Source organism: Lichenostomus cassidix, chromosome 8 (assembly GCF_008360975.1).
Source record: "Lichenostomus cassidix isolate B80296 chromosome 8, HeHo_3.0, whole genome shotgun sequence".
Classification (NCBI taxonomy): domain Eukaryota; kingdom Metazoa; phylum Chordata; class Aves; order Passeriformes; family Meliphagidae; genus Lichenostomus; species Lichenostomus cassidix.
Genome location: NC_139489.1, coordinates 4,576,562 through 4,601,933, shown reverse-complemented (window position 1 = coordinate 4,601,933; position 25,372 = coordinate 4,576,562). Strand labels below are relative to the sequence as shown.

The 25,372-nt window shown below is 45.7% G+C and overlaps 3 protein-coding genes across 5 annotated transcripts; 1 reads left to right on the top strand and 2 right to left on the bottom strand.

Moving 5' to 3' along the window:
• Nucleotides 1–922: 922 nt before the first annotated feature.
• Nucleotides 923–8,075, bottom strand: LDLRAD1 (low density lipoprotein receptor class A domain containing 1). Of its 2 annotated transcripts, XM_085067546.1 has the most exons (7): nt 6,626–8,075; nt 6,303–6,424; nt 5,860–5,914; nt 4,188–4,319; nt 3,632–3,769; nt 2,988–3,116; nt 923–2,273 (listed from the first exon to the last, which is right to left on the bottom strand). In XM_085067546.1, the coding sequence occupies exons 1-7, from the start codon at nt 6,672–6,674 to the stop codon at nt 2,128–2,130; spliced, it is 771 nt and encodes a 256-aa protein (XP_084923672.1). In that variant the 5' UTR covers nt 6,675–8,075; the 3' UTR covers nt 923–2,127. The 2 variants fall into 2 exon arrangements, with proteins under 2 accessions (XP_084923672.1, XP_084923673.1); XM_085067547.1 differs by having other exon boundaries at nt 6,303–8,075.
• Nucleotides 8,076–10,421: 2,346 nt separating this feature from the next.
• On the bottom strand, nt 10,422–18,729 carry TMEM59 (transmembrane protein 59). Its single transcript, XM_085067542.1, has 8 exons — nt 18,497–18,729; nt 16,278–16,383; nt 14,033–14,127; nt 13,681–13,833; nt 13,330–13,414; nt 12,935–13,019; nt 12,105–12,213; nt 10,422–11,390 (listed from the first exon to the last, which is right to left on the bottom strand). Exons 1-8 carry the CDS (start codon nt 18,683–18,685, stop codon nt 11,235–11,237), a joined length of 978 nt encoding a protein of 325 aa, XP_084923668.1. The 5' UTR covers nt 18,686–18,729; the 3' UTR covers nt 10,422–11,234.
• A 169-nt stretch (nt 18,730–18,898) lies between these two features.
• TCEANC2 (transcription elongation factor A N-terminal and central domain containing 2) lies at nt 18,899–24,371 on the top strand. Of its 2 annotated transcripts, none has more exons than XM_085067544.1 (4): nt 18,899–19,114; nt 20,098–20,235; nt 21,431–21,624; nt 23,394–24,371. In XM_085067544.1, exons 1-4 carry the CDS (start codon nt 19,009–19,011, stop codon nt 23,580–23,582), a joined length of 627 nt encoding a protein of 208 aa, XP_084923670.1. In that variant the 5' UTR covers nt 18,899–19,008; the 3' UTR covers nt 23,583–24,371. The 2 variants fall into 2 exon arrangements, with proteins under 2 accessions (XP_084923670.1, XP_084923669.1); XM_085067543.1 differs by having other exon boundaries at nt 18,904–19,110; nt 20,094–20,235.
• Nucleotides 24,372–25,372: the final 1,001 nt, after the last annotated feature.

The window sequence follows — 25,372 nt, the reverse complement described above, 5'->3', positions numbered from 1 at the left end:
TGTGCAGCTGTAATGCTGCAGGTAAAATTTTATCATGGATTTCCTGCCCAGAGTGTTTCCATCAAAACTGGCTGAGGTTTCCCCTACTAGTGCTTCTTCAGAGGGTATCTTCCTTTTACACTGTGGTTTACCATGATTCATCAACTAGAAAAGCAGCACATCCTTGGAAACCATGAAGAGGCCAAGAAAATGAACTTCAGCTCAAAAATGCATAAAGAACAAAACCCCTTTCTCTTTTTCTTACTGCTGAATTCCCCTCAAAAAAAAAGGACTAAACAGAAACAAAACAGGCACACTTGCATTCAAATCCTACTTTCTTTTCCCAGAAACTCAAGGCTATTAATAGCTTCTCCTAACGACTACATCAGCTCTCTGCTGAGACAAATAATGGCACAAATTGTGACTCAAAACAGCGGCTCAACAGGGAGGAAGATGTGCAATCTTCCCCCTCAAGCTGCTTCTGGTGCAATTGCCACCACAGAGTTTTTGGCCAGCCCTTCCACCATTGGAGATCTGATAATCTAGCCAGGGAAAGATGCACATTTTTTTACCAATCCTATTTTTACCAATCCTATTACCTGGGCCCTGTGCTGAGCATGAGGGTTCTGGTTTGTTTTTTTTTAGCAGCTGATTAGTCCAATCCTTACTGCACTGGGATAACATTTTACAGGAGCAGAGAAAACAAGTTGTGCCCCTTGCCAGGTCTGGAGAGGCACAGGTGAGTAAATGCAGCTTTAACATTCCCCCATGCAGAGTTTTGCCATCTCATTCCAGGTGAAGTGTGAGTCACCATACTGTAAAGCTATTTATAAAAAATATCTCAGATTTCCAGCTGTATCCCAGCGACAAATTAGAAGCAACATTCACCATTGATCTGAGTTATGGTGACAGGCAGAGCTTCAGATAACAGGACAGAGAAGAAATGAGTGAACAGGGGTTTATTTTTAAATATCTGTGACCTGGGGTGGCAATGGGAAAAAAGATCACCTCGTTTATTTTGGGCCTAGAAAAGTAAGAGTACTCACTGTAAATGTGGGGTTTTCCTCAGAGACAATGTTTTAGACACAGATGAAATTTTCAAAGGAGCAGAGAAAACCTCATCTTTCTTAAATTTCAGTGTCATGTCCATACCTATATCCTGAGGACTGCTTTGAAGGCTTGGCTGCCTGGTCCTGCCTTGCTGGCAGAGGAACAAAACAAGCAGCAAACAGCTCCAGTGTCATCCCACACCATCCTCGGAGCAGCACTTGATTTTCTGCTGCTCTCTGCTCCGAGGCTGCAACTTCTTTTTCTTCCTTTCTTGGCCAACTTCAGTGAAATGTATCCCAGCTCCATGGCTGTTCCCAACCTGCTGCTGCAGAACTGCACAGCCCTGAGGGAAGTGCAGGTTATTTACATGCTGATCCCCTGCCCTGGCTGTCAGGGACAGCTATGCTGTCACAGGGACACAATTTATCCCCCAAAACTCTGAAACTTCTCCAGTTTTCTTTGCCATTATTTCTCTGGGTTGGTCTTCATGGTTTGAGAAGAGAGCAGAGGTGGCCTGAGCAGCAGCTCCCCATGGTGTCACCCCAGCACAACATTCCCAAGGAAGTGTCCCAGGAGCATCAACAGAGTCCTCAAAGTCACTGCTGAAACCATCTGCAGATGTGTTTTGAACAAAAATAGAAGCTCCTCCTGCTGCTGGTGGGGATCAGAACTACGAAGATGTGTTGGAGGCTCACCTCACTCCTCAGGGCAGTTCTCAGTGTCCCTCCCCTGGCTGTGTCCACAGAGGAGAAAGCCCAGGGCTGTGCCAGCAGGGGCTGTGAAGCATCTCCAGCAGCTGCACAGCATCGAGTCAGTGCTGCCCGTGTAGGAACTGCTCACCTTCCCATGGCAGCAGAATCCTTGGAGCTGTCCCACAGCCAGAGTCCAGCCCAGGGCTGCCACACGCCCTTGGTCCTTTTTCAGTGTCACTGGGCTGCTGGGGACAATTTGCTTGGGCTGGAGCTTCCCAAGGGTGAGCAGGACCCCAAGGGTGACATGTGGGAAGCACCCTGCTGTCCCCAGCAGGGATGGGTGCCAGGATTCGGGATGGGTGCCAGGATTCGGGATGGGTGCCAGGATTCAGGATGGGTGCCAGGATCAGGGTGTGCAGGTGAACTCGTCAGACCAGCCCAGGCAGTGCTGGATGCCATCCCGGCACAGCCTCCTGGGGATGCACGAGCAGAACTCGTAGTGCACAGGGTTGCAGCTCCACCACTCCCACCCACACGGGGGACAGGCGGCCACTGGGAGGGACAGAAAACAGGGAACTGAAATGCTTCTGCTGCACTGACCCCTTCCCTTCTCCCCCACAGGGGTAGAACCCTTTCATCCCCCAGCAGAAAAGCCCCTGGTGATGACCCTGTGACTGTGAGCCCAACAAAGAAGACACTGGCTTGGTGCTGCTTGTGGGAGACAGCCAGAGCGTGACATTGCAATGACCTGCATGGCAGACAGGCCAACCTGGGAGGAACAACTAACTCTTTTTTTTTTTTTTCCCCAAAACCATGGGACTTAGGAACAAGCCTGCTGCCAGTTTTAGGAAGAGGAGGATCTAGATGGCTTTGAAGCTGCTGAGACTCCCCAGCTCTGAGATGCAGCCACCTGCTGAGCAGCTACCAAAGGCCAAAAGGAATGAATGGTCACTACTGCCCACAGCTACACATCCTGTTGGAAGTGCTCCACATCAGCAAGCCACAGAGGAGGAGCAACTTTTGGGACTGGGAGTAAAGCATGGAGCCTTTCCCCTTTCAGCTGCCACCAGGCTTTGACACAGAAGCCTTGGCAGCTGCTGGGACTGAGCCCTGCATGGTTCATACTCACACTCCATCCCAGCTATTTTGTGTTTTAGTGGGAGATGCCAGCCTCCAGGCATTTCCAGCAGCACCCACGAGCACCACACCTGTACAACCTGCTGCAATCCAGCAGCAGAAAATCCAGGAGCCAGCAGACACACTTACAGCTCCCTGTCTCGTCAGAGCAGTCCCCGCAGTCGTTCATCCCATCACACCTCTGGTCAGCATAAACCCAGGAGCTGGGGTTACTGCAGTAGAAAACCAGGTATCCTGGCAGGCTGTGGGGCAAGTCACCTGCAAGGACAGACACACAGGACATGCTTAACTCCCCCAGGCACAGACACATGGGCTGAAATGGGGATGGCACACCCCAAAGTCTGCTGCCATGGGGCATTGGTGGGGACACTTCCCCTACAGTTTCAAATGAACATCAACAAATGGAGAAACTGTGACTTCCTGTTGTCAGACACAGAAAGTCTGCTGCAGGTTTCTGCTTTATTTCGTTTTTTCCCCAGGGTGACTGAACAATAAATAACCCACGTAGGCATACAGCTTCACTGATGGAGGAAAACTACACCGTGGTTTGAGAAAAAACCCTAGGGAGATCAGAGGAGCTTGGAGCTTTTGATTCCTGGCACTCCAGGGTTTTGGGCAGTGCCATCCCTCAGCATCTGCCCTACAAAGGATCTGCCAGGCTTATCTGCTCATGTAGGCAGCCAGAAGCACAGGGCAGGATTAGAGGAACACCGGCTGCTGTCTCAGAACAGGAAGACCAGTGCAGGGGGGATGTTCACAACAAAACCACTCACCACAGAGCTGCTCCTGCTCATCCTCTCCATTCCTGCAGTTGTTGGCTCTGTCACAGACCCAGCTGGCAGGGACACAGGTCACTCTGTCATCACACAAGAAGCCTGTCTTGTTATTGGGGGCTGTGCAGAAGCGGTTCGCTGAGGGGAAAGTAAGAAAACCTTTATTTTCCAGCATTTTTATGATGTGAGGAATAGATCAGGGGGAGTAAAGGGGGTGTTTCTGAAATTAAGTTTTTGTTCTGGAAATAAGCAGGAGCTAGGATTAATCTCTAGTAGGTTCACGGCAGAATCTGAAAAACCAAAGCAGTTGTCTTAAGCATGACAGTGCTACCCAGAGTTGTCCCAGCCCTGTGGAGCAGGACAGCAGAGCCAGGGAACAGCTGGTGACCACCTGCAAAGCTGGCACAGCCACTGCCACCCTGCTCGTCCCTTTCCCTCCCCCTGGTCTGTGCTGGACACCACCACTGAACACACAGCGATGGACACGAGGGCTGTGCTCATTCAGCACCATTCCTGCCTCCCCTTACCAAAAACATACCCACTCTTGGGATACAACCTGGTGCCCGTGGCAGGAGTGCCAGTGCCAGCCCCACGGCCAGGGCAGCTGTGAGGATGAGCAGTGCCACGGCAGAGATGCAGAGGTGTCTCCGTGTGCAGCCAGGGCAGGAACCCCGAGGATGGCAGCAGCCTGGGGGAGGCAAGAGAGAGGTGAGGGGCTGGGGAAGGGGCTGGGGTGTTTCAGAGGGGAACAGTGCAGGGACATGAGGCTGATGTTTTGGGGGCTCTGCGGGGGTTTAGGGGTTGATAGCTGAGTCTGAAGAACTAAACTCCAACATTAAACAGCTCCTCATAGGAAATTTTGCTGCTTTCAGTGTGGAAGAGTCTGTGCTGCTGTTACAGAGCACTAGGATTGAACAGCACAGACTCCTCATCTCCATCAGGGCTCACCCAGTGGACTTGGATGTAGAAGGATGGAAGTCAAGCCTCTGCCCAACCTTGTGGGACAGCAGTGACACCAAAACACAGGGCAGGTCAGGCTAAGGCTGGGGAAAGATCCCTCCTAGACCCCACAATAAAACACCTCAAGAGGTAAAATTTCATTTTAATGCACTTCAGGCTTTCTCTCCCAAACAGAACTCTAACACTCCCACAGAATGGGGCTGGATTATCAGCACAAAATGGTGAGAAGAGATAGAAGAGCTGCCCTTTCCTTCCCCAGCAACATCTCCAGGGCACAGCTACCTTCCAGGTACCCCAGGTACTCCAGCTTTCAGCAAGTCTGGTATATAAATCAAACCAACTGCAGAAGCTAAAGGCAAACCCATAATCATTGCAACACCATGGCAGCATACCTAGGAATGACAGCAGACACCACCCTCACCTCAGCAACCTGCACCTGCAGCTTTGCCTCTAAGCCAACAGGGTATTTTCCTGCATTCCTTTGTGCTCCCATTAATAAAAAAATATTAATGTGGTCATCTCAGAAACATGGAACAGGTCATTTAAGGCAATCCTGCCTGTAGAATTGATTTTGGTATGCCTGAACTTAAAGATCTTTAATTGGAATTTTAAAAACTTTTAGGAACTTAAAGAACTTTTCAGTTAGAATTTGTCTTGGCTGTGCTTTGTGTTTATTTAGTTTTTGTTCCATTTGAACTCAAGGGAAGGCAGAGCCTTTGCTCAACAGCAAAAGGATCCTGATTCCAGCAGCCTCTGTCACACTCAAGTAGGAGACAAACACAGAACATTTCAGCTCAGAAGAGAAATGGTAAATTACAGCATGTCTGTGTCTACAAAACACCTCTGACCAGAAAGCACAACAATTACAAACAGACTTGAGTATAAAATAATGGCAGTGATGAAATGCTGCAACTTCATCTACAGGTTTGCTATTTGATTCTGTTTGATCTCACTTCTTCCTTCCAAATATGGGCAAAATTTGATGAAGTTTGGCTATTAAAACACATGGAAAGCCCACAGCAAGCTCATTATGAGCCTTTCTATGATGGACAAGGATCACCTATCATGCCAGTAAAGATATGACTGCCAGCTTCAGGCCAACACAGAACAGCTGAAGTTTATTAATTTTATAGTCTGGACATTTTACTACACAGAAAAGAGGGAACATCAGTCCAAACAGACCATAAATACTGGCTGTATTTTACATTACATCAATAGTTTCAATTGATTTATACTTTAATAATGAAACTCTGCATTTTATTCATTACCTCTTTTTCCAGAGAAGGACTCAGTTGAACCTGAAATAGCTACATCACCATTTCTCTAGAAGAAAAGGGATAAAAGGCTGTTTACAGAATCCCACACCCACACAAACTTTGCCATGCTAGTTCTCACACCATTTTACCCAGGAATACAAAATGTACTATTTTATTATTACATACAAGCAAAAATTGCCTTGGTGTAAACACGAACCAGCTTTAATTCCCAAACCAATCAATCATATCACCTTTTAAACATTAATTACCCATTTGTAAAACAAACACTAACCAAGTCCAGAGCTTTATATCAACACTTCCCTTTTGTATTGAGTTAAGTAGAGACAACTCAGAATCTCAGAGAAAGCAGAGATAAAGAGGTCAGGCAAACAGAACTATCAAGAACATGTACTTCAGGGAACAGCTGCATGGAGGATTTTTCTGAAGGACTGTACCTGGGGATGAGTTTTGTTCATGATTCCCAGAGCTCCAGGGACTGCAGGGAGTTCTCTGCACCTCAGCACAAGCAATGTTTCCAGGATACAAACCCAACAGAGGCAGCAAAGCAAGGAGAAAACTGCACAGGCAGGAGGAAACAGGACAGTGCTGAGCTTCAGCTCCAGGCCCCATTGAAAGGAAGTTTCAAACTCAGGCTCAGTTGAAAGTTAACCACAACTCATTCTTGTCTCACACATGACTCAACAGGGCATTAGGTGACACAAAGCAGAGATGTAGGAAGCTGAAAGCCCTGCTGCCAATTTGGAAGATGAACACTCACCTCTAGCTGATGCTGCATTTACCCCACTGCTGGGCAGGGTAAACCCCATTTCACAGTGCAAGCTTGAGGGAAGAGATTATGCTCATCCTCATGGAAGTCTCCCTTCTCCATACCTCCTTCCCAAGACAGAGCTGTCACACTGACCTTGTGGCAGCACCAGCCCTGGCTCCTGCCAGGTGATGAGATCTCAGGAGAGCTGTGCAGGATACAGCCATGTGGAACAGCTTCCCTGCTTGGGCAATGAGCACAGGCATAGGAAATTCTCCCCAAAAAATCCTCTTTTACTTGTGTACGTGGATTTCCTGGCCTGCAGGAAGTCTTAACAGCTCAGCCCGCAGCAAACATGAACTCACAAATACATTGCAGCCCTCTAAACTGGCTGCAGGTCTCGGCACAGCACTGGCAGAGGGGAGTTTTACAGCTTCAAGGATGAAATTTTATGAGCAGGCAGCTTTTCCATGGGGGTAATGGGGAGAAGAAGCACCAGCATGAAGTGTTTGAGAAGCCTGTGTTGGCTTGCAGGAGGACTCAAGTGCTTCCAAATTTTTGTCAACCCCACAGACCACAGCTCCTCCCCAAGCAAAACTGTCTCACCAGGGCTGTGGAAGAAAGGCTGACAGCTAGATTGCCTCTAAGCTGGCCCTGAGACATTGCCTTGAATTGATTCAAAGCACCAAATAATGCCTGACATGGAGGAACAACTACAGATCCAACTTCCCTTTTCATCACACATCCAACCCACCCTCAATCACAGAGTTAATACACTCTGCATGGCCAGGGCATCTCCAGCCCTGTGCTCACAGGCCAGCCAGAATTAAACACAAATTAAACACAGTCTTGTAGGAGCTCCTCCTTCAGCACAGCAGCACTAATTTGTCCCAAACCACAGCTTATCAGTGAAATACATCAATACTGAAGGTGGTGCTAGAAAACTCTCCTGTTTCAAGGAGGATTTCGGGTGAAAACATCTTAACACCAAGTAGCAAACAGCCTGCAACACTGGGCAGCTGCTAGAAGGTGGAAAAATGTCAGACTCAAGAAATCTTAAATCCTGTATCTCTTGCTTTTTAAAGAGGAAGTTTTAGTTTCTAATCAGACTTGATACAGGACTATTTTGAGCCTTCAGAAAGCTTATTAGGTAACTGGGAGTTTGCTAAGAGCCCTGTGTAAGAGCTAGGTCAAGCAGGCCATCTGTGCATATCCTACAAAACAACCTACAATGAAGAGTTTAAAACGTGGAGTAAACCCACCCTTGGAGGCAAATGTCCATAGGAGATGTCCAGAGAAGGACAACAGAGTTGGGGAAGGGTGTGGAGCACAGGTGTGATGAGAAGCAGCTGAGGGAGCTGGGGAGGCTCAGCCTGGTGAGAAGGAGGCTCAGGGAGGACTTTCTCACTCTGCACAACTCCCTGAAGAGAGGTTGGAGCCAGGTGGGGGTTGGGCTCTTCTCCAATTAACAAGCAAAAGGACAAGAAGAAACAGCCTCAAGTTGCACCAAGAGGTTTAGACTGGCTAGTTTTAAAAAAAAAAAAAAAATCTTCACTGAAAGGGTTGACAGCCATTAATTATGCTGTCCAGGGCAGTGGTGGAGTAACTACCACCCCTCAAGCCACGTGGATGTGGCACTTGGGGACATGAGTTAGTGGTGGCATTGGCAGTGCTGGGAGAATGGTTGGACTCATTCTTGGAGGTCTTTTTCAAGCTAAATAATTCTGTGATTCTACTACCTGACATCTGCCACCATCTGTTTCCTGCTCCAGGATTGTCAAGCTCAGCTGTAGCCAACCAGGCAGTTGGATTTTAGAGCAGTTACCCCACATCAGAGACTGACAGAGTTCAGAAAAATGAGTTCAGGACAGTGAGGTAAGAAACATAAGCAAGCTCTTCTGAAGTTACAAAAATAATAAAAAAGAGAAAATTTGTCAAAGATCAGAAAAACTGAAGAGGCAACAAAAATCAAGGTATCCAGTATGATGGAAGGTTATTGTTAATTAGCACCTAAAAACCCTATTTCCCCCAAATGTACCTTGGCTATTTCTGCCAGCAGTGAATTGCACACACTTAAAGAGGGTCACCTCATTTCTGTCAAGATTATTTCATTCTAATCTGATACAGGTTCAGTTGAACATGTGCCTAAAGAGAATATAAAATGCTTTCTTCCTGCAATTTCAATAATTTAAGGCCCTTCATTTAAACAGTGGTTTTGAGCAGAGATCAAACCCAAATTGCAGCCTCTGAAAATGGAGATGTCAGTAAGTCAAACATTTAACAAAAAATGAATAGGAAATGACATTTTGCAAAGCCAAAACGCCAAGATAGCTTAAAGAACCCAATTAGATTAGAAATCTTGAGAAACTGTTCAATTACTTGCTAGTATCTAATTTTACTGAGGGAAGATCTTTTGACAAGAGTTTACAACACTTACCAAATTCCTCAGGCTCTGGCTTGCTCTGGACACAGCAGTGCCAAGTGCCAGAGTGCCACAGGCACAGAGCTCTCTGTGACCCAAGAGCACATTGCTGAATCACTGGCTGCACTGCACAGATCACTCAGCTGAAATGTCATTAAACAGCAAACAAAAGACAAAACACCCAATGAAAGCACAAGTTGTTTGCTTAACTCGAGCCCAAGACTGTAAGCAATGGAGTTTTGAAGAGAAAGTTTTGTGAAATGAAGTTATCAGCCTAACAGAGGTTGTACTGTCCATGCTGGAACAGAGAAAGAGCCACGTCTGCACAGAGCTGCTCCCTCTGCAACCACGTGTAATGGTGAAAGAAAACATTTTAGCAGACTTGCAAACATTTCCATTCAGTTAGAAAAACGGGGATTGCTGAAGCCTCTTCTGGAAATTCCAGACACCACAGTGCTAAGAAGATGGGCAATAATCCCTGAAGTGAAGCCAGCATTGGCAGAGTAATTGCTGAACAGGGCTGCACACATCACATCTGAGCTCTGGCAGCCCAAGCAGAGTGGGGCCGTGCTGGGCTTTGCCTGCGCCAGCAGAAATGCAGCTGCTGCAGAATCACTGACAGAGGAATCTCCTGTCCCTGCCAAGGGAGCACTGTCCCCAAACATCACCCTGTCCTTTGTCACAGCAAGGCCTCTGCAATGACACCTGCACAGAGGGTAATGGCTGCTGGCACCCAAATTTCTGGGCTGTCCCACTGAAGAATTCAGAATGAAGAGGTACTCCTGATTTAACACTTCAGATTGCAGTTCCTGCAGGCTGAGAGAAATCTGCTTAAAACAAACAACCTTAATGGTCTGAAAGCTCCTGACAGCCACGCTGCTGGAGTGCTGCTGGACTGGGGTCTGCACACTCTGCTGCCTTTTGCCCCTGCAAGGCTCCACCAACTGCAGTCACACAAGCAACTGCTTAGAGAAGCTGGGAATGACCACTGAGCCAGGTTTAAGGAAGGGAACACATCCTTGCATTGCCCAGAATCTCCACAGTTCTTCATCACATTTTTTTAAACCTTTGAGGGAACTGTGCATAATCAACAAAAGAATGACAGTGAACTGGAGACCATTCATTCTAGCCAGCTTTCACTTAATAGACCCTAAAATAAATCACTGACACCCCCAACTTGCCAACACTGTGGGAACCAGCATATAATACGATCCACAAAAAATAGGTTACAGACATGAGGGACATTGTTAGCTGCTGTTGCTGTGTTAGTGAATCACACAGCAAAATGAGGTCACGTTGCCCATGAGAGGAAGGCTACAGACAGGCCTTCATTCTAAGCCTGCTGTGGTCAATAATTAACCATAGCAAAAAGCTATATAGTCAACATTTTCTATACAGTCAATTTTATTTGTCTGTTCTCATTTCTCAGGAATCAACTTGTTTCTGTAAATGAAGTTACAAGACCAGAATAGTTAATCAAGAACAGAAAGTAGAATTTTTCAGAAAACACAGGTGCTAACTTTACAAGCAATTTAAGACTTAAAGGCTGAAGTTTGACAAAATAACTGACCACGTTATGTTCTGCATGTGAAGGGATATGTCCGTAAATTTTAACAAAGTTTCCATCTTTCACAAGCTGAGTTCTAGCTTACAGTACCTCACAAATGCTTTCCACCTTGAATATTGCCACACTGTAGAAAAAATATATTTCTGTTTTTGGAGACAGGGTTGTTTGTGGATGGACATTAACAAATACAAAAAAAATTCAGCAGATAATTTTATAATATTTTCTCTTAACTACAACAGAAAGTGCAACACTAGAAAGGCATCTCCTGCCTACTTAAAATGTCTTATACCTTTACAAAGCTAACTCTGACTGTACACATTACATCCTAAAACACACAAGTAAGTTTGAAAGTGTCCTGGCAGAAGTATGGAAAGCATGCTTACAACTTTTGTAAGCAAAAAGACACATAGCAAACACCAGTGAAAAGTGATTATGCCTCAAAACAAACATAAATTCATGTCTGAATGTCTGAATCTTCTCTACTAGCTGAAAACAAAATCCCATGACATTTGTTGATTCTGCAACTTTATTTGCATTTAAAGACTGGCTCCTAAGCTTCTCATCTGAAGAACCACCACAATCAATCAGGAGTTGCTAGCTCTGTTAGAATTAGTCTATCGGATCCAGTGGATTTAAATTGCAGATTGATCCAGATTGACTTTTGTAGGAAGAGGTCCTGCTTCTTCATGTTCCTCAGTCTTGCATCTAACCACAACAAGTGCAGAGGGTGGGTATCTGCTGAGTTTTTGCTCATTCATGTATTCCAGATCTCCATAGATGCTCAGCTTCTGAAACATTTAAACAAGTTATTTTAAGACAAAGACTCTCCATACTGAGAATATAATGAATTTCATTGTGCACCTGCATTCCAGGTTCTGATGGCTGCAGCCCTGCAACACAAGGCTTTCTGGAATATCTGAAATTCACAGCTAGAACTCAACTTGCATCCAGAAGAAATGTATAAATCTGCCACAACAATGGCAGATACAGTGTAACAGCTCCTTTGGTGTGCAAACACTGTGATCCAGGGCTCTCTGGGCACCAGGGAGTGCCTGCTCCCCTCGGATCAGACTCTCTGCTCTCACCAATGCTATGCTGTCACTCTGTTCTCACTACTGATCCTCCTGGATTTAACCCCCACTGGTTAAATTTAATCCCCCCTACACCACCCAACCCTTGGAATAGCTTCATTCCCAGAGAAATGAGAATTAGCCTCCATTTGTTAAGAGCAATCTGAAGATTGTTGAGAGTAGAGCACTACAAACCAAAAGATACAATGTCTGAGTAAGGCTCAGAGCTCCTGTGAGCCACAGGAATGAGCAAGAACTGCTCAGCCATAAACCCATCATTTAAATAAAATTGGTTTGCCTTCCACAGCCGCAAAAAAACCAAAAGAACAAAAAAACCCTCTTTAGTTGAACATTTCTTAGCCTCTAGACAGCTGTAAAGTAAAAGCAATGTAATTAATAAATTCCAGATATTGTAGTTCTGAAATGCAATACCTCAGATGGAACATACTGCTCTACAGCTGTAGCTACAGTTGCACAACAAATCCAGAGCAGCACCAGCACTGACAGGACAAGCGTAGTGGTTAAAATCCAACTGGAGTTTCTGAAATGAGAAGAATGTTGACAGATTTTAGAGAGTGACTACAAGACAATGGACCTCTAAAAAGTTTGGCTCAATTCTGACTGCCTTTCTTGCCAATTCATTAGCCTCTGGTTCTTCCAGCTACACAGCCCAGTGCAGACTCCTGGGTACTCTAATGCCTGTTTAATATCACAAAGACTTGCTGGATTCTGTTATTGGGGCCCTAAGCATCCTCCTGTTTACAGATTTAAAACCAGATTTTTCTGTTATGCATTTGGGGGGCAACTCACTGATCCTTTGTGTGTAAACTTTTAAGGAGAAAGTAAAATAGCTTTAATAAATACATAGTGGGTATTTTCAGCCCAGAAACAAGATATACCAGTCTGCTACATAACACACAATCCCAAAACAAGTGCTTTGCCCTAAAACATATCCACAGCTAATGAACAGGCAAAACACGGTATTGATCAAACAGTTCCCAGAACACACTCAAAAAACAGTGTAGGAAATTATCAATATGTTGTTCACTTGAAATGGAAAGGAAAAATCAAAGTTGGCAGGACAGCCTGCACAGAACACGGAGCCAGCACAGCACAGCAGCACTAACAGTCAGATACAAAACTGATCAACTGATGCTGTGCACCCTGAACCTACAGACATGCAGCACCTTGAGACCTCCCAAGAGTGCTGCACACACAGAGAAAACACCTTTGCCCTCTCAGTGGGCACAGAACATACATACATGGAAAGACACTTGAAGAAGCTGTCGTTTGCTCGCTCCTCGAAGAGTCCCCGGAATGTCTGTGAGCTCCCTGCACGTCCATCTGCTGAGGTACAACAGCACAGACAGAGGTGAGGGGAGCAAGGAGAGAGAAACCCAAACCCCACACACTCTGGCCATGCAGACAGCATAAAAGGAAGCTTTTAAAACAGCCCAGCTTGCAGGTTTGCATTTCCAGCAGAGCTTGATTTCTACCACACTTTGCCAAGTGTACACAGTGCACTCTACACAGTAAATAATTATATTTCAGCTTTCTAAAAATGTGCTTTCATATGCCACCTGTAACTTCATTTTTTTTAATTTGCATGACAGGGAACATTTGCATTTACTCTTCCAAAGCACAAAGAACAACTTACAGGCTGTTTTACTCAGCGACAATGATCCTTTTGTATCTCCAGTTTCCTGATCAAGCTGTGGAACATACTGCACTTCTGGCTTTGACTAAAACAAAACAAGGTGTTAGGAGATCCTGCTAGAAAGCTTTCACTGATTTTGGTAATTTACATTTTCAGAAGTAATACAGAAATTAACCTTAAGTCATGCTCCATTCTTCTAAGCTGGAATTTTAAAATGGTCCTAAAGGCAGTGAAATACTAGCAAAAACTAAATATTTTCGAAAAGTGCTCTACAGTCTTTTCTGTGACTGGAAGGAGCAGAGTTGAAATCAGCAGCCAGGACACCTTAATCTCAATGAAAAAAGGAAGCACCTGGAATATGACAATTTTGCCATCATCTGCTTGAAGGTAGAAAGTCCACGAGGATGTTATGAAGCTCTGAGCTGAATCCATCATGTCACTCCAGAATGATCTCACCAGTGTCAGAGGAAAGAGGAGATGAATTCTTGGCATCAGGGACATTAACTGCAAGCACGACATTAATATATTCTCCATTAGTTTTTATGTTAAAAGGAGAGAAGTTATGTTCCTACTCACCCCTCACACCATGTCTAGATTTCAGTTCTTAAGAAGGTTTATTTTCCATTTGAAAAAATTTAAAAGAGAAGACACACACTGAACAGAAACAAGTAGGTGGTATTTGAAAAACATGTCACCTACTTACTTGCTCTTGCCTTAACTCAGCAAATGGCAACTGGTTCTGGCATCCAAGATGGCAAGCATATTGTTCATCAGATTGGGAGTATGCTTCAGTACAGGCTGCAAGGGAGAAGTTCCCCAAATGAGATGATAAATTCTGCATTTTAGTTAAGAAAACATTCTCAGTATAAGTTGGATCAGAAACAAAGCAGCAGTTGACAATCCCATTTGCAGGGGAAGACATGGCAATCCCAGGGTAGCATTTGCTCTGAAGTCTAATGACAGAATTAGAGCTTCAACAGAGTAGGGAGTTGAAATCTGGCTGCAATTGGAGCAAATGATCACCAACACTAGCCTGGCTGAGCTCAGGGATGCACAATCTCATTCATCTTCCCACTACCACTATAGCTTTTCTTCTACATATCACATAAAACATCAGAGGACAGAGATGGAATCCTAAAGAGAACAGAGGGACCATCAGTCCACTAAATGCCTTTGAGGTAACAGCAGAAGCCATGGTATCACAGGAAGATCAAAGGAGCATTTCCTGCTAATACAGAAACTGCACTGAAAGTATTATGGAATAATTTCTTATGAAAAATGAAGCCAACTCTTTGTTTTACTAAGAGCTTGTATTAATTGCTCACTAGAGATCATAAAGACCAAGATATCTAAATTACTTGGAGAGAATAATTTAGTTTATTCTGCCTACAGACAAATCAGGCAGATGATACACAGGCACAGCTCTCCTGCACAATTCTAAAGCTTAGGTGGACAATGTTGCAGTAGAACTTGATCTAAATAATCAAACCAAGATGCAACACAGAGGACAGGAGTCCTCCCAGTTTTCCAGAGGAGCAAACTGACCATCATAAAGACTAAGAAGCTGGCAGGAAGCCTGGCAGCAGCAGCTAAACATTGGAGTGTTCAGCTCATGGCACCTGAGCAGCCATTCCATGCTACAACTGCCACTGAGTCAGTGTTTGCAGGAAGCACCAGAGACAGAACTGAGCAGATCAGCCAAGATGGATCTGCCAAGCACAGAACACTCACTCGGGGCACCCACAGCAGATTACAGAACATAAGCCAGCAAAGACAAGAGCCCCAGTAAGGAGAGTTAAACCAGAAATAAGCAACTGTTCCATTACTCTACATGTGCTCTATTGCTACATTACCCTGCTTTATGGCACTCTTTCGTGTGGTGTGACAACTACACTGACAGGCTGTGTCACAGCTACACAGAGTGTGACAGACTAGAGCATTAGCCCATTTCTGCAGTATTTAGAGCAGTTTTGTAACACATTAGCATCTTTGCATGTCAGGCTTCTGCTTCCCTACCTGCCATTACCTTCCTGAGCTGGCCACAAGCTCTCTTGCTTTCATGAGCTACTGAGGACAAAAGCCTCCCTTGAGCGCTGGCCTGGTGCTTAACTGTATTGGCAATAAAGGTGGAGAGCTCCTACCTTTCCTTTCTGAACAAAACTGTGAATCAGCTCCCTCAATATTTTTGGAAGAAAGTTCTATACAATTCCAAAACCATCATTAATTGTCCTGTATCACACACCATCTCTGGAGGGATTTAAAGGTGTGGCACTTGGGGACATGGTTTGGTGGTGGGTTTGGCAGTGCTGGGGGAACAGTTGGACTTGATAATCTTAAAGGTCTTTTCTAACTTAAATGATTCTGTATTTCGTCTTCACTGTTAAATCTTTGCTCTAACACAGACAGGCCTTTAAGTACTGGTTATTCATTCTCTCAGGCTATTCCAAACAAAACATGTGCATCATTCCCAAGGGTTTAGCTGCAGGGAGAGCTTAGGATGTAGCCTAAACCACAAGTTACAAGGCACATTAAGATCTGTGTTCTTGCTCCACTGAACAATCCACTTCTATACACAAATTTGTCAGGAATAGGACTGATTGCCATGGGGAATTATTAAAAGATAAGTATTCGTTTGCCTGGATTTCCCCCCAGGCATTTTGTGTTTTCTATGACAAGCTATTTATACAAAAATGAAGTCTTTCTAATTTTTTTACAGAGACTGATGATACTTAACAAATTCAGGAAAATGGCAACACTAAGGAGAAACTCACAGAGAACAACCCCTAAGATTTTTTTTTAAATATCCTGTACATAGACTTTAAGAAGCTGTTAAACAAACCCAAAGCAACTGAAGGAAGTCACCAATTTAACACCACCATTTCAGACATTGCTGCTCTCCCCTCTGTTAGATCTTCATGACTGGATGCTGAAGGGTTCTGAGGGCTCACCAGAGTCACACTCCTGTTTTGTCCGATTCAAGTCGGCGCCATCGTCCACAAACTGACAGATGGAGAAGAGTCGGCAGCCCCGCTGGCAGGCATACAGCTCCTCTTCCTGGGGAGGCACAAGAAAAGGCTTGCATCTCTCTAGCCCACAATAAATTGTCAGAAAAAAAAGATTTTTTTTTGTTGTCTGGTTGGGTTTTTTTGTCCTCCTTCCCTCCACCGGACATACAACCCAGCTCAGTGTGACACGGGATGACCTGAAATAAACCCAAGCCAAGCAGCACTAACACACCTCTGGATTTATTTCAGTCAGAGCTCTTCCTTCTTCAGTGGACAAATCTGGAACAGCAAATTCTGTTTTGTAATTCCAGACCTACAGCTCTCAAGAAAAGTGAATTGTTTAAAAACTATTTTGTTTGAAATTAAGAACCAGTGTTGTCAATGATTTATTGATGTTTGACCCCACAAAAAGTAGAAAATCGCCATTCTCAGAACTTAAATAGTAAAACCCAGCAGGAAAGGGCAGAAAATCTGTAGTTTTGACACTGTAATACAATGTATCTAATCAGACTAATGACTCTAACCAGAACTACAACAGAACTGTCAGAAAGAGAGATTATCATCTGATGTCCCACACAGCATCCTGGTTTTCTGTTTACTGCCACATCAGCTCCACAAACACAAATGTTTATTTATGATATTGAACTGAAGGGCAAAAGTGCTTCCCCACTGACAGCTATTAAAATTAAGCAAACACAGAAATCCTACACCTTGTATTTCTTCTGTCCACAGCACCATGGGGAAGGATGTGAACCAAAACCTTTGTCACAGGAGTGTCCCTGCTCTGACCACACCCTGTCTCTGACCCATGAATCAGACCTGCAAAGCCAGCAGCCACTCAAACGACTGCACAGGAGCAAAACAGGCTCTGAATTAACTTAACCACAGCCAAACACAACACACCTCCTGTACAACCTGTTGTAAATGTAACAACAGGCTGTAACAGACCACAAGCTCACGTGCTTTAAAGGCACAAGAGTAGAAAACTGTGAATATAAATTAAAACTCAACTCTGACAAGGTGGGTGGTGCTGTCGCAGAAAACATGTTTTGTAATTTGATATCCAGATAAATCAGGTTTACAGATGGATTTCTGTGACAGTCTCAATCAAGTTTGTCTTATTTTCCAATCACAACTAAAACAAATTTCCTTTGATTCCACCAGTGGTTTTGTGACAAACAGAACAAACACTAAATGTAAAGGGAGACATGAGTGTATTAGTGAACAGCTCCAACAACACATAACGAAATCCATATTCAAAAAGTAAAGTAACAAAATTCAAAAGTACAATAAAAATCACAGAAGCATCAGCCCTCCTTGAACTTCAAAGGTTCTGCAAGAGAAACAAGAGCAATGTGCCAAAGCAAGTCATAATTACACGTGTAAATTTACTCATATTCTGCTCAACTCCCTGTTACTTCTTTCCGTGGGGACACCAGTATCAGCTACAAAATCAACTAAATTCCATGGGGAAGCAGAGAAAACTCCTGGCACTGCTCCACCTGCCTGCTGCCTTCCTGTGAAATCCCAAACATCGGTAAGAGTTCCACCGGCTACACAGCTGCAGCTGAATGAAGCTCATTGCCAACAAAGAACCAAGAAAGATGAGATTTTTGATCCCGGATTTTCCACATTTAAGCCTGTAGTTCAAAGCTGTGCAAAGCATGAACCAAGAGCAAACTCCGGGGTATGAAATTAAATTCCTATCAGACATTATTTCAGTATTTCATAATGAGATAAAAAAATCTCCATGAAGGCTCTGACGAGCTACTTGTTTGTCATCATTTATGCTTCAGCCTTCAACATTCCAGTGCCGCACTGGCGCCCTGACTCAGGATCTCTGCCCTGCCACGAACACAGCACTGTTTTAGTGCCCAAAATATGGAGCAGCCCAAACCAAATTACAGCTGCCTTTTTAGGAACAGCAGGAAAAAAAGAGCAGCAAACCACCCAAAACCCACAAAAGCCCCAGCACTGACAAAGCTGTACTTTGACAACAGCGCTTCACTGGCAAGCGGCAGCCTACTCATCTATTTACATCGCGAAGTGTCTGTCTTTGGAGAAGAGACGGAGCTGCAGGGGGAGAGGGGCACAGGAAAGGCCGTGCTGCCATGAGGGAGGCGGAGGGGAGCGGCGCAGGTGAGGGGAAGGGCCGCCCGTACCTTGGGGTAGGTGTGCAGGGGGTACGTCAGCTGGCAGGCGCGGTGACACGACGCCGTGTTGCCCAGCACGGAGTCGAAGGCCTCGGAGGAGGCGGCGGGGAGCGGCCCCGCAGCGGCCTCCGCCCGGATCACCAGGAACAGCGGCAGGAGCAGGAGGAGGACGGCGAGGCCTCCCCGCCGCACCGCCATCTTCGTCCCTCCTCCCCGGCACCGGCCGCCGGCAGCCTCTCGCGAGATGTGCAGCTCACCCCGCGCGGGGCCTGCTGGGAGGTGTAGTCCGCTCTGCAGGGCATCCCCGCCCATTCCATAGAGCCTCGCCCCTGGCGGGAACTACCGGGCGGAAAAGGCAGGGCAACCAAACTCTCTTCCGCGCGAGGCCCGCCGGGAAGTGTAGTCCGTGCCGCCGGGCAGCAGCGCTCATCCCATAGGGCCTCGCCCGCGGTGGGAACTACCGGGCGGAAATGGCGGGGCGGCGGCGGCGGCTTCCGTGAGGGAGGGCGGCGGAGGCGAGCATGGACCGGTTCGTGGTGCGCCGCGCCCGCAGCCCGCAGAGCCCCCGCCGGGCCGCGCCCGCGCCCCGCGCCTGCCGGCAGGTCACCCTCGAGTCCCTCAAGGCAGGTCACCGGCGGGAGGGAGCGGGGCACGGCCCGCCGGGCCTCCCGGGGCGAGGGGAGCCGGCAGCCCGCGGCGCCGGGTGCGGCAGGGCGGGGCGGCGGGGAGGAGCGGTGTGTGAACACCGCTCTGCGCCGAAATCTGTGCAGCAGGGAGGTGGGATCCTCACGGGAAGTGGAGTTACACCGGTGCAGAGGCACTGCTGCCTTGGCACGGGTTCCAGGGGTTATAACTCAGCCTGGGCACACGATCCGAGCACGGCCCGGTGACACCGCCAGCTCCAGTGTTTCCAGCTGGCTCTCTTCCCTCCCCAGCTAGGAAAAGCCCTTCGGTTCGTTTCGTGGACCTGTGCGAGAGCTGAGCTGCTCTTGGCCCCTGCTTGTAGAAACACAAAAGCGAAACATTTAAAGTTCATCGACGTAAGGCAGAAATCAAAAAGATGGTGTGTGAAGCACCCCAGCAGTCTGACCACTGGTGAATAAGATGCTTCACATCCAAAATAGGAGACTTGCACTGTTCTGCCAAAGTCTGTGGCAAAACCAGTGAAAAACACTGACTGTCCAGTGTACTCAGGTCTGCATTCATGTGCCCTGACACTTTGTTTGTCACCTTGCTGGCACTGTTTTACATTTAAAGCCATTCTGAGCAGGATTCTAAGGATAATCAGCCACCTCCCTCTTAATCCCTTTTCCTATCCAGAGACATTTATACAAGGGGTTGCTTAAGTTCAAAACACTTCTAGCAGGCGTTTGCTGTTACATGTCCATAGTTAGGCAGACCAGGGGGAATCCTCTCACTTGGCTTTCTGGCTACTTCAGTCTTGATTTGCAGGAGTTTTTTAACTCCAAGCAAGTACCCATCATATCTTCTGTGCCATGATCAATAATTCATGTGTTGATAACAGCTCCATTAGCTGAGATGAAGGCAGTGTCCGTATTTATCATAACAATATTCCACTTTTCCTAACGGCTTTTCTCTTTCCCAGAGAGTTGTGGTTGTGGAAGACATAAAACGATGGAAGTCTATACTTGAGCTTCCTGGGCAACAGAAAGAGAACCTGATGGAAGCTTTGGGGGAGCTGAAGAAGAAAATACCTTCCAAGGAAGTGTTACTTTCCACTAAAATAGGTACATCTGGTCTATCTAGACTGTGAATATTAGTCTGTTTTGTGTCTACTTGGCTTGTCAGTACACAAGAGATTAGTTTGGAAGCTTTTTAAGAAATGAGGAAATTGCTGCCAATGAAATATTGTTGATATCCAGCCTGCAGTTTTCACAGCTTGTACTGAAAAAGTCAGCTTTCCTCCGAGGAAATACTGCATCACCCCTTTTGTTGTCAGTTTTGAAGAGCTCTTCTTGCTACCTGTGTGTTTTATTCCTTCTGCTGTCTGTCAGTGCTCCTTGCCATCCAAGACGTGGCTCATTTATCTGATTTAGCTGAATCCTCTGAAGGTGTGAGAAAATCTCCTCAGACTGGCCCGGAACTGCTTCCTGCATCCTCGAGCTGAGGAATCCCCAGCAGATGGACAGCTCCCTGCAAACGGCACTGCCTCTTTTCCCTAGGACTTGGGGGAGGGATAATGTGTGACCACATGGTCCCTGCCTTTCCTGAGCACTGAGAGCATCCCGGCCTTTGTTTGCCACAGAGCCCTGGAAAAGGAGCTTCGATCCGCCCCTTTCCCTATCCCTCTGAACTGTGCTTCATCTGCCATGCTCAGCTTATTTATGCTTTTCCCGAGATTTTTCCCAGTGGCTGCATGAATGCAGCCGGGTTGGAAGAGCCACCGAAGCCTAACAGTGACATCTCCTGGCCAACAGCGCTCCTGACCAGGAAAAACACCCCTCTGGAAGGAGGAAGGTGCCTTTTGTCTCCTTTCAGGGGAAAGCCTCTTCTGCACTGCCAGGCCCTCTGCTTGGAGTCACCGTGGTGTTCACATTTTAAAGTGCTACAGAGCTGTCACCAGCAACATCTGCTTCCTTAAGGAGTTTTTAGTTGAAAACCAGCATTTTTTGTAGGCCAAGCTTAAAAGCTTTCCCCAGATCCAGGATCTGTGTGAAACATTAGTGTAGCCCTGTGTCACGTGTCGCTCCACACCGTGGTGACTTGGGAAGGTGATTTTCACAATTCCTTGCTAATTGCTCAGGCTGCATGCTTAACTCCTAATCACCTTGTGTTTATGTTTGTGTCAATGCTTTGGTTGTTTTGCTAAGACTGCCCTGAGTTAAAAATGTGTGTGGCTGCTTTATCACCAGCACCATTTGGCTGGTGTCAGCTGTATTTTTCCCACCTGGCAGTCCCACAGGAGCTGTTCCTGTTTTCCAGGTCACACGGTGAACAAGATGCGCAAACACCCCGATCAGGACGTGTCCAGCCTCGCCAGGGACATCTACAGGGAGTGGAGAACCTTCATCAGGACTCACTCCAACAGGCCCTCCATTGAGGTCAGGAGTGATCCCAAGAGCGAGGCTTTCAGGAAGAAAGCTCGGAAGCTGCTCTGTGAAGCCCTGGAATTAGAGGTACAGTTCAGAGCCACTTGTTTGTGGCTCAAAAAATTCCTTCTTGTTGGAACAAGTTAAACCTTTTCCATCCAGAGCTACTGCAAAGCTGGTCCTGCCTGCAGAGTGGGGACGAGACCAGGTGATCTGTTCCCACTTTTAGGAATTCACAGCACATCTCTATTTATGAGTAACTTCCTTTGCAAGGTAGATAATGTTTTTTGGTTGTTAAACAAAGTAAACCTGCTAACTGTGAGGTGTATTTGCTGTTATTTCCATAACCTGTCAACACATTACTTGTGTAGCTACTGCATTTGGCCTACACAAGAGAAGGAGGAAATTAATAGAACATGAAGCTTTTCCTACTAAACAGCTGTGAAAGCAACAGTGGGACCTTTTGGGTGTTTCCTAATTAAATATTTGTAAATTTAAATCTATAGCAAAAACAGAGAGGCCAGGCTGACAGTATATGAAGTGGTGATAAATACCAGATCCCTCAGGTGTGTTTAACTAAATGAACAGGGCTTTGCTGTAAGGCTTAATAACTACTTTGCTTGGTCTATGAAATGCCATAATTATCCTTTTCAATTTATTCATTAATTATCCTTTAAATGACAAGTCAAGTAGAAGCACCCAAGAATTTCAAAGTTTTGTGTTTGCTAGCTGTGAGAACAACCTCTACAGCTTCCAGTCCGTCTGGACTGGGGCAGCACAAAAGGAAGGTTTGCTGTAGGAATGCCTCAGAAAGGTGGGAACTCACCTTTGCTGGGTCAGGCTTAATTCTTAGAAAGCACAGCTATGTGTGGTGATTAGAGTTGTAGTAAAGTCTGTATCTGTGGGACATAAAGGCTGTGGTACCACTGTAAAATAAATAGAATTGGTAATGCAAAATTGCCTCTAAACAAGACTCACCTGAAAGCACCTGCAGCCACCACACGTGCAAGTAGAGGCCATAGCAGTTGGACTGCTTATAAAGGCAGGGGAGCCACAGAGGTGCAGCAGCTGGGGAGCAGGGACACCTGAGAGGCTGACAAAAAGGAGAAGGGAAGGTGGGGATGGAGAGATCCAAGGGGCTTTTTAGTGATGGGTAGCAAAACCAGCATGGATGAAGGACTTGGAATACTACTTGGCTCACTGGAATCTCCATGCAAAGCATGGGAGATTCCCCATCACAAAAGGCAGAAGTGAAATTAAAACCATTTCTTGAAGGGTGGGGTTTTTTTCCTAAACTGCGCTGAATTACAGTTTTTGGCACACGTGGAAGCAATAACTACATAATTAACATTTAGCAAATCCCATTCTGCGTTCTTAATTACACCTCCTTCTACACACAGAGAGCCCACATTTCCCTTTATAGTACCTGGCAGAGTTGCCAAGTGTTTGGCATGTCTTAGAGTTGCTGTTGGAATCGAGTTTAAAATAGTATCCAAGGTACCTTATATCAGCAAGATCAAAAGTGAGCTTTATGGAGACACTGCAGCATAGCTTATAATTGCAGTTGAGCTTGATACCCAAAGCTTGTCACAGATTAGTGTCCTGTGGTGATGGCAAAGTACTGCCACCCAGCTGGAGGTGGGGATATGTTCCCTGCCACTGACCACGTTGCCTTGTCCCTTAATTGCTAGGGTGGAATTAAATTGCTCTTCCTGTTACACTGGTGATGGGAAGCAGATTTCCTTGAATCTAAGCTGATTAATGAAGAAACACTGAAAAGCACCGAACTCCCAATTTCAATCAGCTGGCCTCCTTATTAAATGTAAAGATCTAATTTTATACTTTGCTGTTTTCAGATTGATCACCCACTGGCTGAAAATATTGAGCGCGAAGCTTTTCATCTCTGTTCCCGCCTCATTAGCGCTCCGTATCGCAGGGCTGTGAGAACCCTTGTCTTCTCATTAAAGCACAAACCTGAGACCCGGGCAGGAGTCAAGGCTGGCACACTCACTGTCCCTGCCTTTGTACAGAGCCATAAAAAGTGAGGTGTTGTGCTTGATCCTGAGGGAGAACTTCCTGTGCCTGCATCTCCGTGGAACTGGGAGCCCTTGCTGTGGAGAGGGGAGTGCAGGAGGGCTGACTGTGTGACTCCCTGCACCACTCCATGAACAGGGCTGCTGGAGGGAAGAAATAATGATGGAATGGGTGCTATAAATCTGACTTGGTAGAAATCCATGTGGGCTCGTTGCAAGGAAAGTTTCTTCTATTCTGCTGTATATTTTCCATACTTTCTGACTCACCTGTTTCTCTCTTCTGCCTGTTTATCATAGCTCAGTTTAGCTCCATCCCTGATGTGGATCTTCAGGTGCAATCAGCTGAATAAGCCTTTTAAAGGAGCAGCTCTGTGCTGTGCTGGTTGGAAATACTGGGAATTCAGGGTAATTGGTCCATGGGAGGGGATTCCTAGTGGATAATTGCAATTTATAGTTAGCCCTAAATCAGCCACATCTGCTGCAGCTGGGCCCTGTCTGTCGCAAGAGCTGTTTTGCCAAGGTGATTTCCCTTTGCTGCATTCCAGAGCAGGATGCAAAATGGCTTTCAGTAACTTGCTCTCTCTTATTCCATCATCTCAATCATCCTGTGATTTGGGGCATTTTCTAAAGCCCCAGGGTATAGGTGCTATCTGATGCCTCTGCTGTTCAATGAGCAGCTCACTCAGCCTTCCAAACCTCACTCATGGTGCTTGTAACATGTAAACATGGTGCTTGTTCTTACTGTGATGTGATAAAAATCTGTAATGAATTTTCTAAATAAAACTAAATACTCCTTTTAAAGGCTTCTTTTTTTTTTTCTCCAAAAGCAATATGGTTCAGAATAATTGCATGAATAAATCTGAGCAACAGACTATTGTTTAAATTCTTTCTAGTTATTGAAAACTGGAAATCTTGCCTCTATATTTGCTCTGATTTCTTTCATGCTACAAGTTGTCTTCTTCTCCATAAGCTATTACTAAGGCTGTGACAGGCAATGGTGTTCACCCTAAAAAATTACTGTCATTACTTGGACCTGCTACATACTTTTTTCTTCTGTGGACCCTAGAAGAAATACCCAAAACTTACCTGAGGTGTTAAACTCCATAAATTTAATTAGATAATTGCAGGTTCTCTTAAGAATATCTAAACCCTGATTTGTTTGCTTGGGCCAGGAAAAGATCAATTTTACCTGTACACATTGAAGGTGTCCTCAAACAGCTGAACACAGATGTTTTATTTGTAGGAAGTTAAGGTTAGGTGTGTTGGAGGCAGAAACTGGCAGATCAGTAGGTGGTGATGGTGTGAGTAACAGTAAGATGTAATACTTGTTGACCAGGCTGCAGCAAGAAATGGGAAAGCCCTCAATTTCTTATAAGCAATCAGCTCCATTTCCCACTTAAATAGCTTCAAACTGCACAGCTGTAATTGAATTAATGTATCCTGGACTGTCAGGAGAGCTTCAGGATCGATGGATGACACAGCTTTTACATCAGAGCTGCTACACCAAGTGTTTATTTTCAGCTTCCTGTTCCTGGTGCTGGGCTGTGTTTTCTCTATTTGCCTAACATGTGAGAAGCAAAATTCCTGAAGATTTGGAACTTCTGGTCTAATGAAAGCCAGGCCAAAGAAGTTTCCCACACCGGTCAGATACAGTCTTTTCATTTGGGAAGTAACTTCAGGGATGCAGAGTTGCTGCACATGAGCAGAAAACTCTCCTATAAATTTCCTCTGTTTAATGGCTGATATTTTTGCCCAACTTGTTTCAAAGGAACACCAGCTCTGGGTCCAGTTATTTTATCTTG

Excerpts from the sequence above, each read along its gene's own strand:
- TCEANC2 (XM_085067544.1), top strand. The coding sequence starts at position 19,009 with ATGGACCGGTTCGTGGTGCGCCGCGCCCGCAGCCCGCAGAGCCCCCGC. Across the intron at positions 20,236-21,430 it reads GTTACTTTCCACTAAAATAG|GTCACACGGTGAACAAGATG; the intron begins GTACATCTGGTC and ends CCTGTTTTCCAG. Across the intron at positions 21,625-23,393 it reads GTGAAGCCCTGGAATTAGAG|ATTGATCACCCACTGGCTGA; the intron begins GTACAGTTCAGA and ends TGCTGTTTTCAG.
- LDLRAD1 (XM_085067546.1), bottom strand. The coding sequence starts at position 6,674 with ATGGGGTTTACCCTGCCCAGCAGTGGGGTAAATGCAGCATCAGCTAGA. Across the intron at positions 4,320-5,859 it reads GTCCTTCTCTGGAAAAAGAG|GCTGCTGCCATCCTCGGGGT; the intron begins GTAATGAATAAA and ends TGCCTCCCCCAG. Across the intron at positions 3,770-4,187 it reads ACTCCTGCCACGGGCACCAG|CGAACCGCTTCTGCACAGCC; the intron begins GTTGTATCCCAA and ends CTTTCCCCTCAG.
- TMEM59 (XM_085067542.1), bottom strand. The coding sequence starts at position 18,685 with ATGGCGGTGCGGCGGGGAGGCCTCGCCGTCCTCCTCCTGCTCCTGCCG. Across the intron at positions 13,834-14,032 it reads CTGAGTTAAGGCAAGAGCAA|TTAATGTCCCTGATGCCAAG; the intron begins GTAAGTAGGTGA and ends TCGTGCTTGCAG. Across the intron at positions 13,020-13,329 it reads GTCGCTGAGTAAAACAGCCT|CAGATGGACGTGCAGGGAGC; the intron begins GTAAGTTGTTCT and ends GTTGTACCTCAG.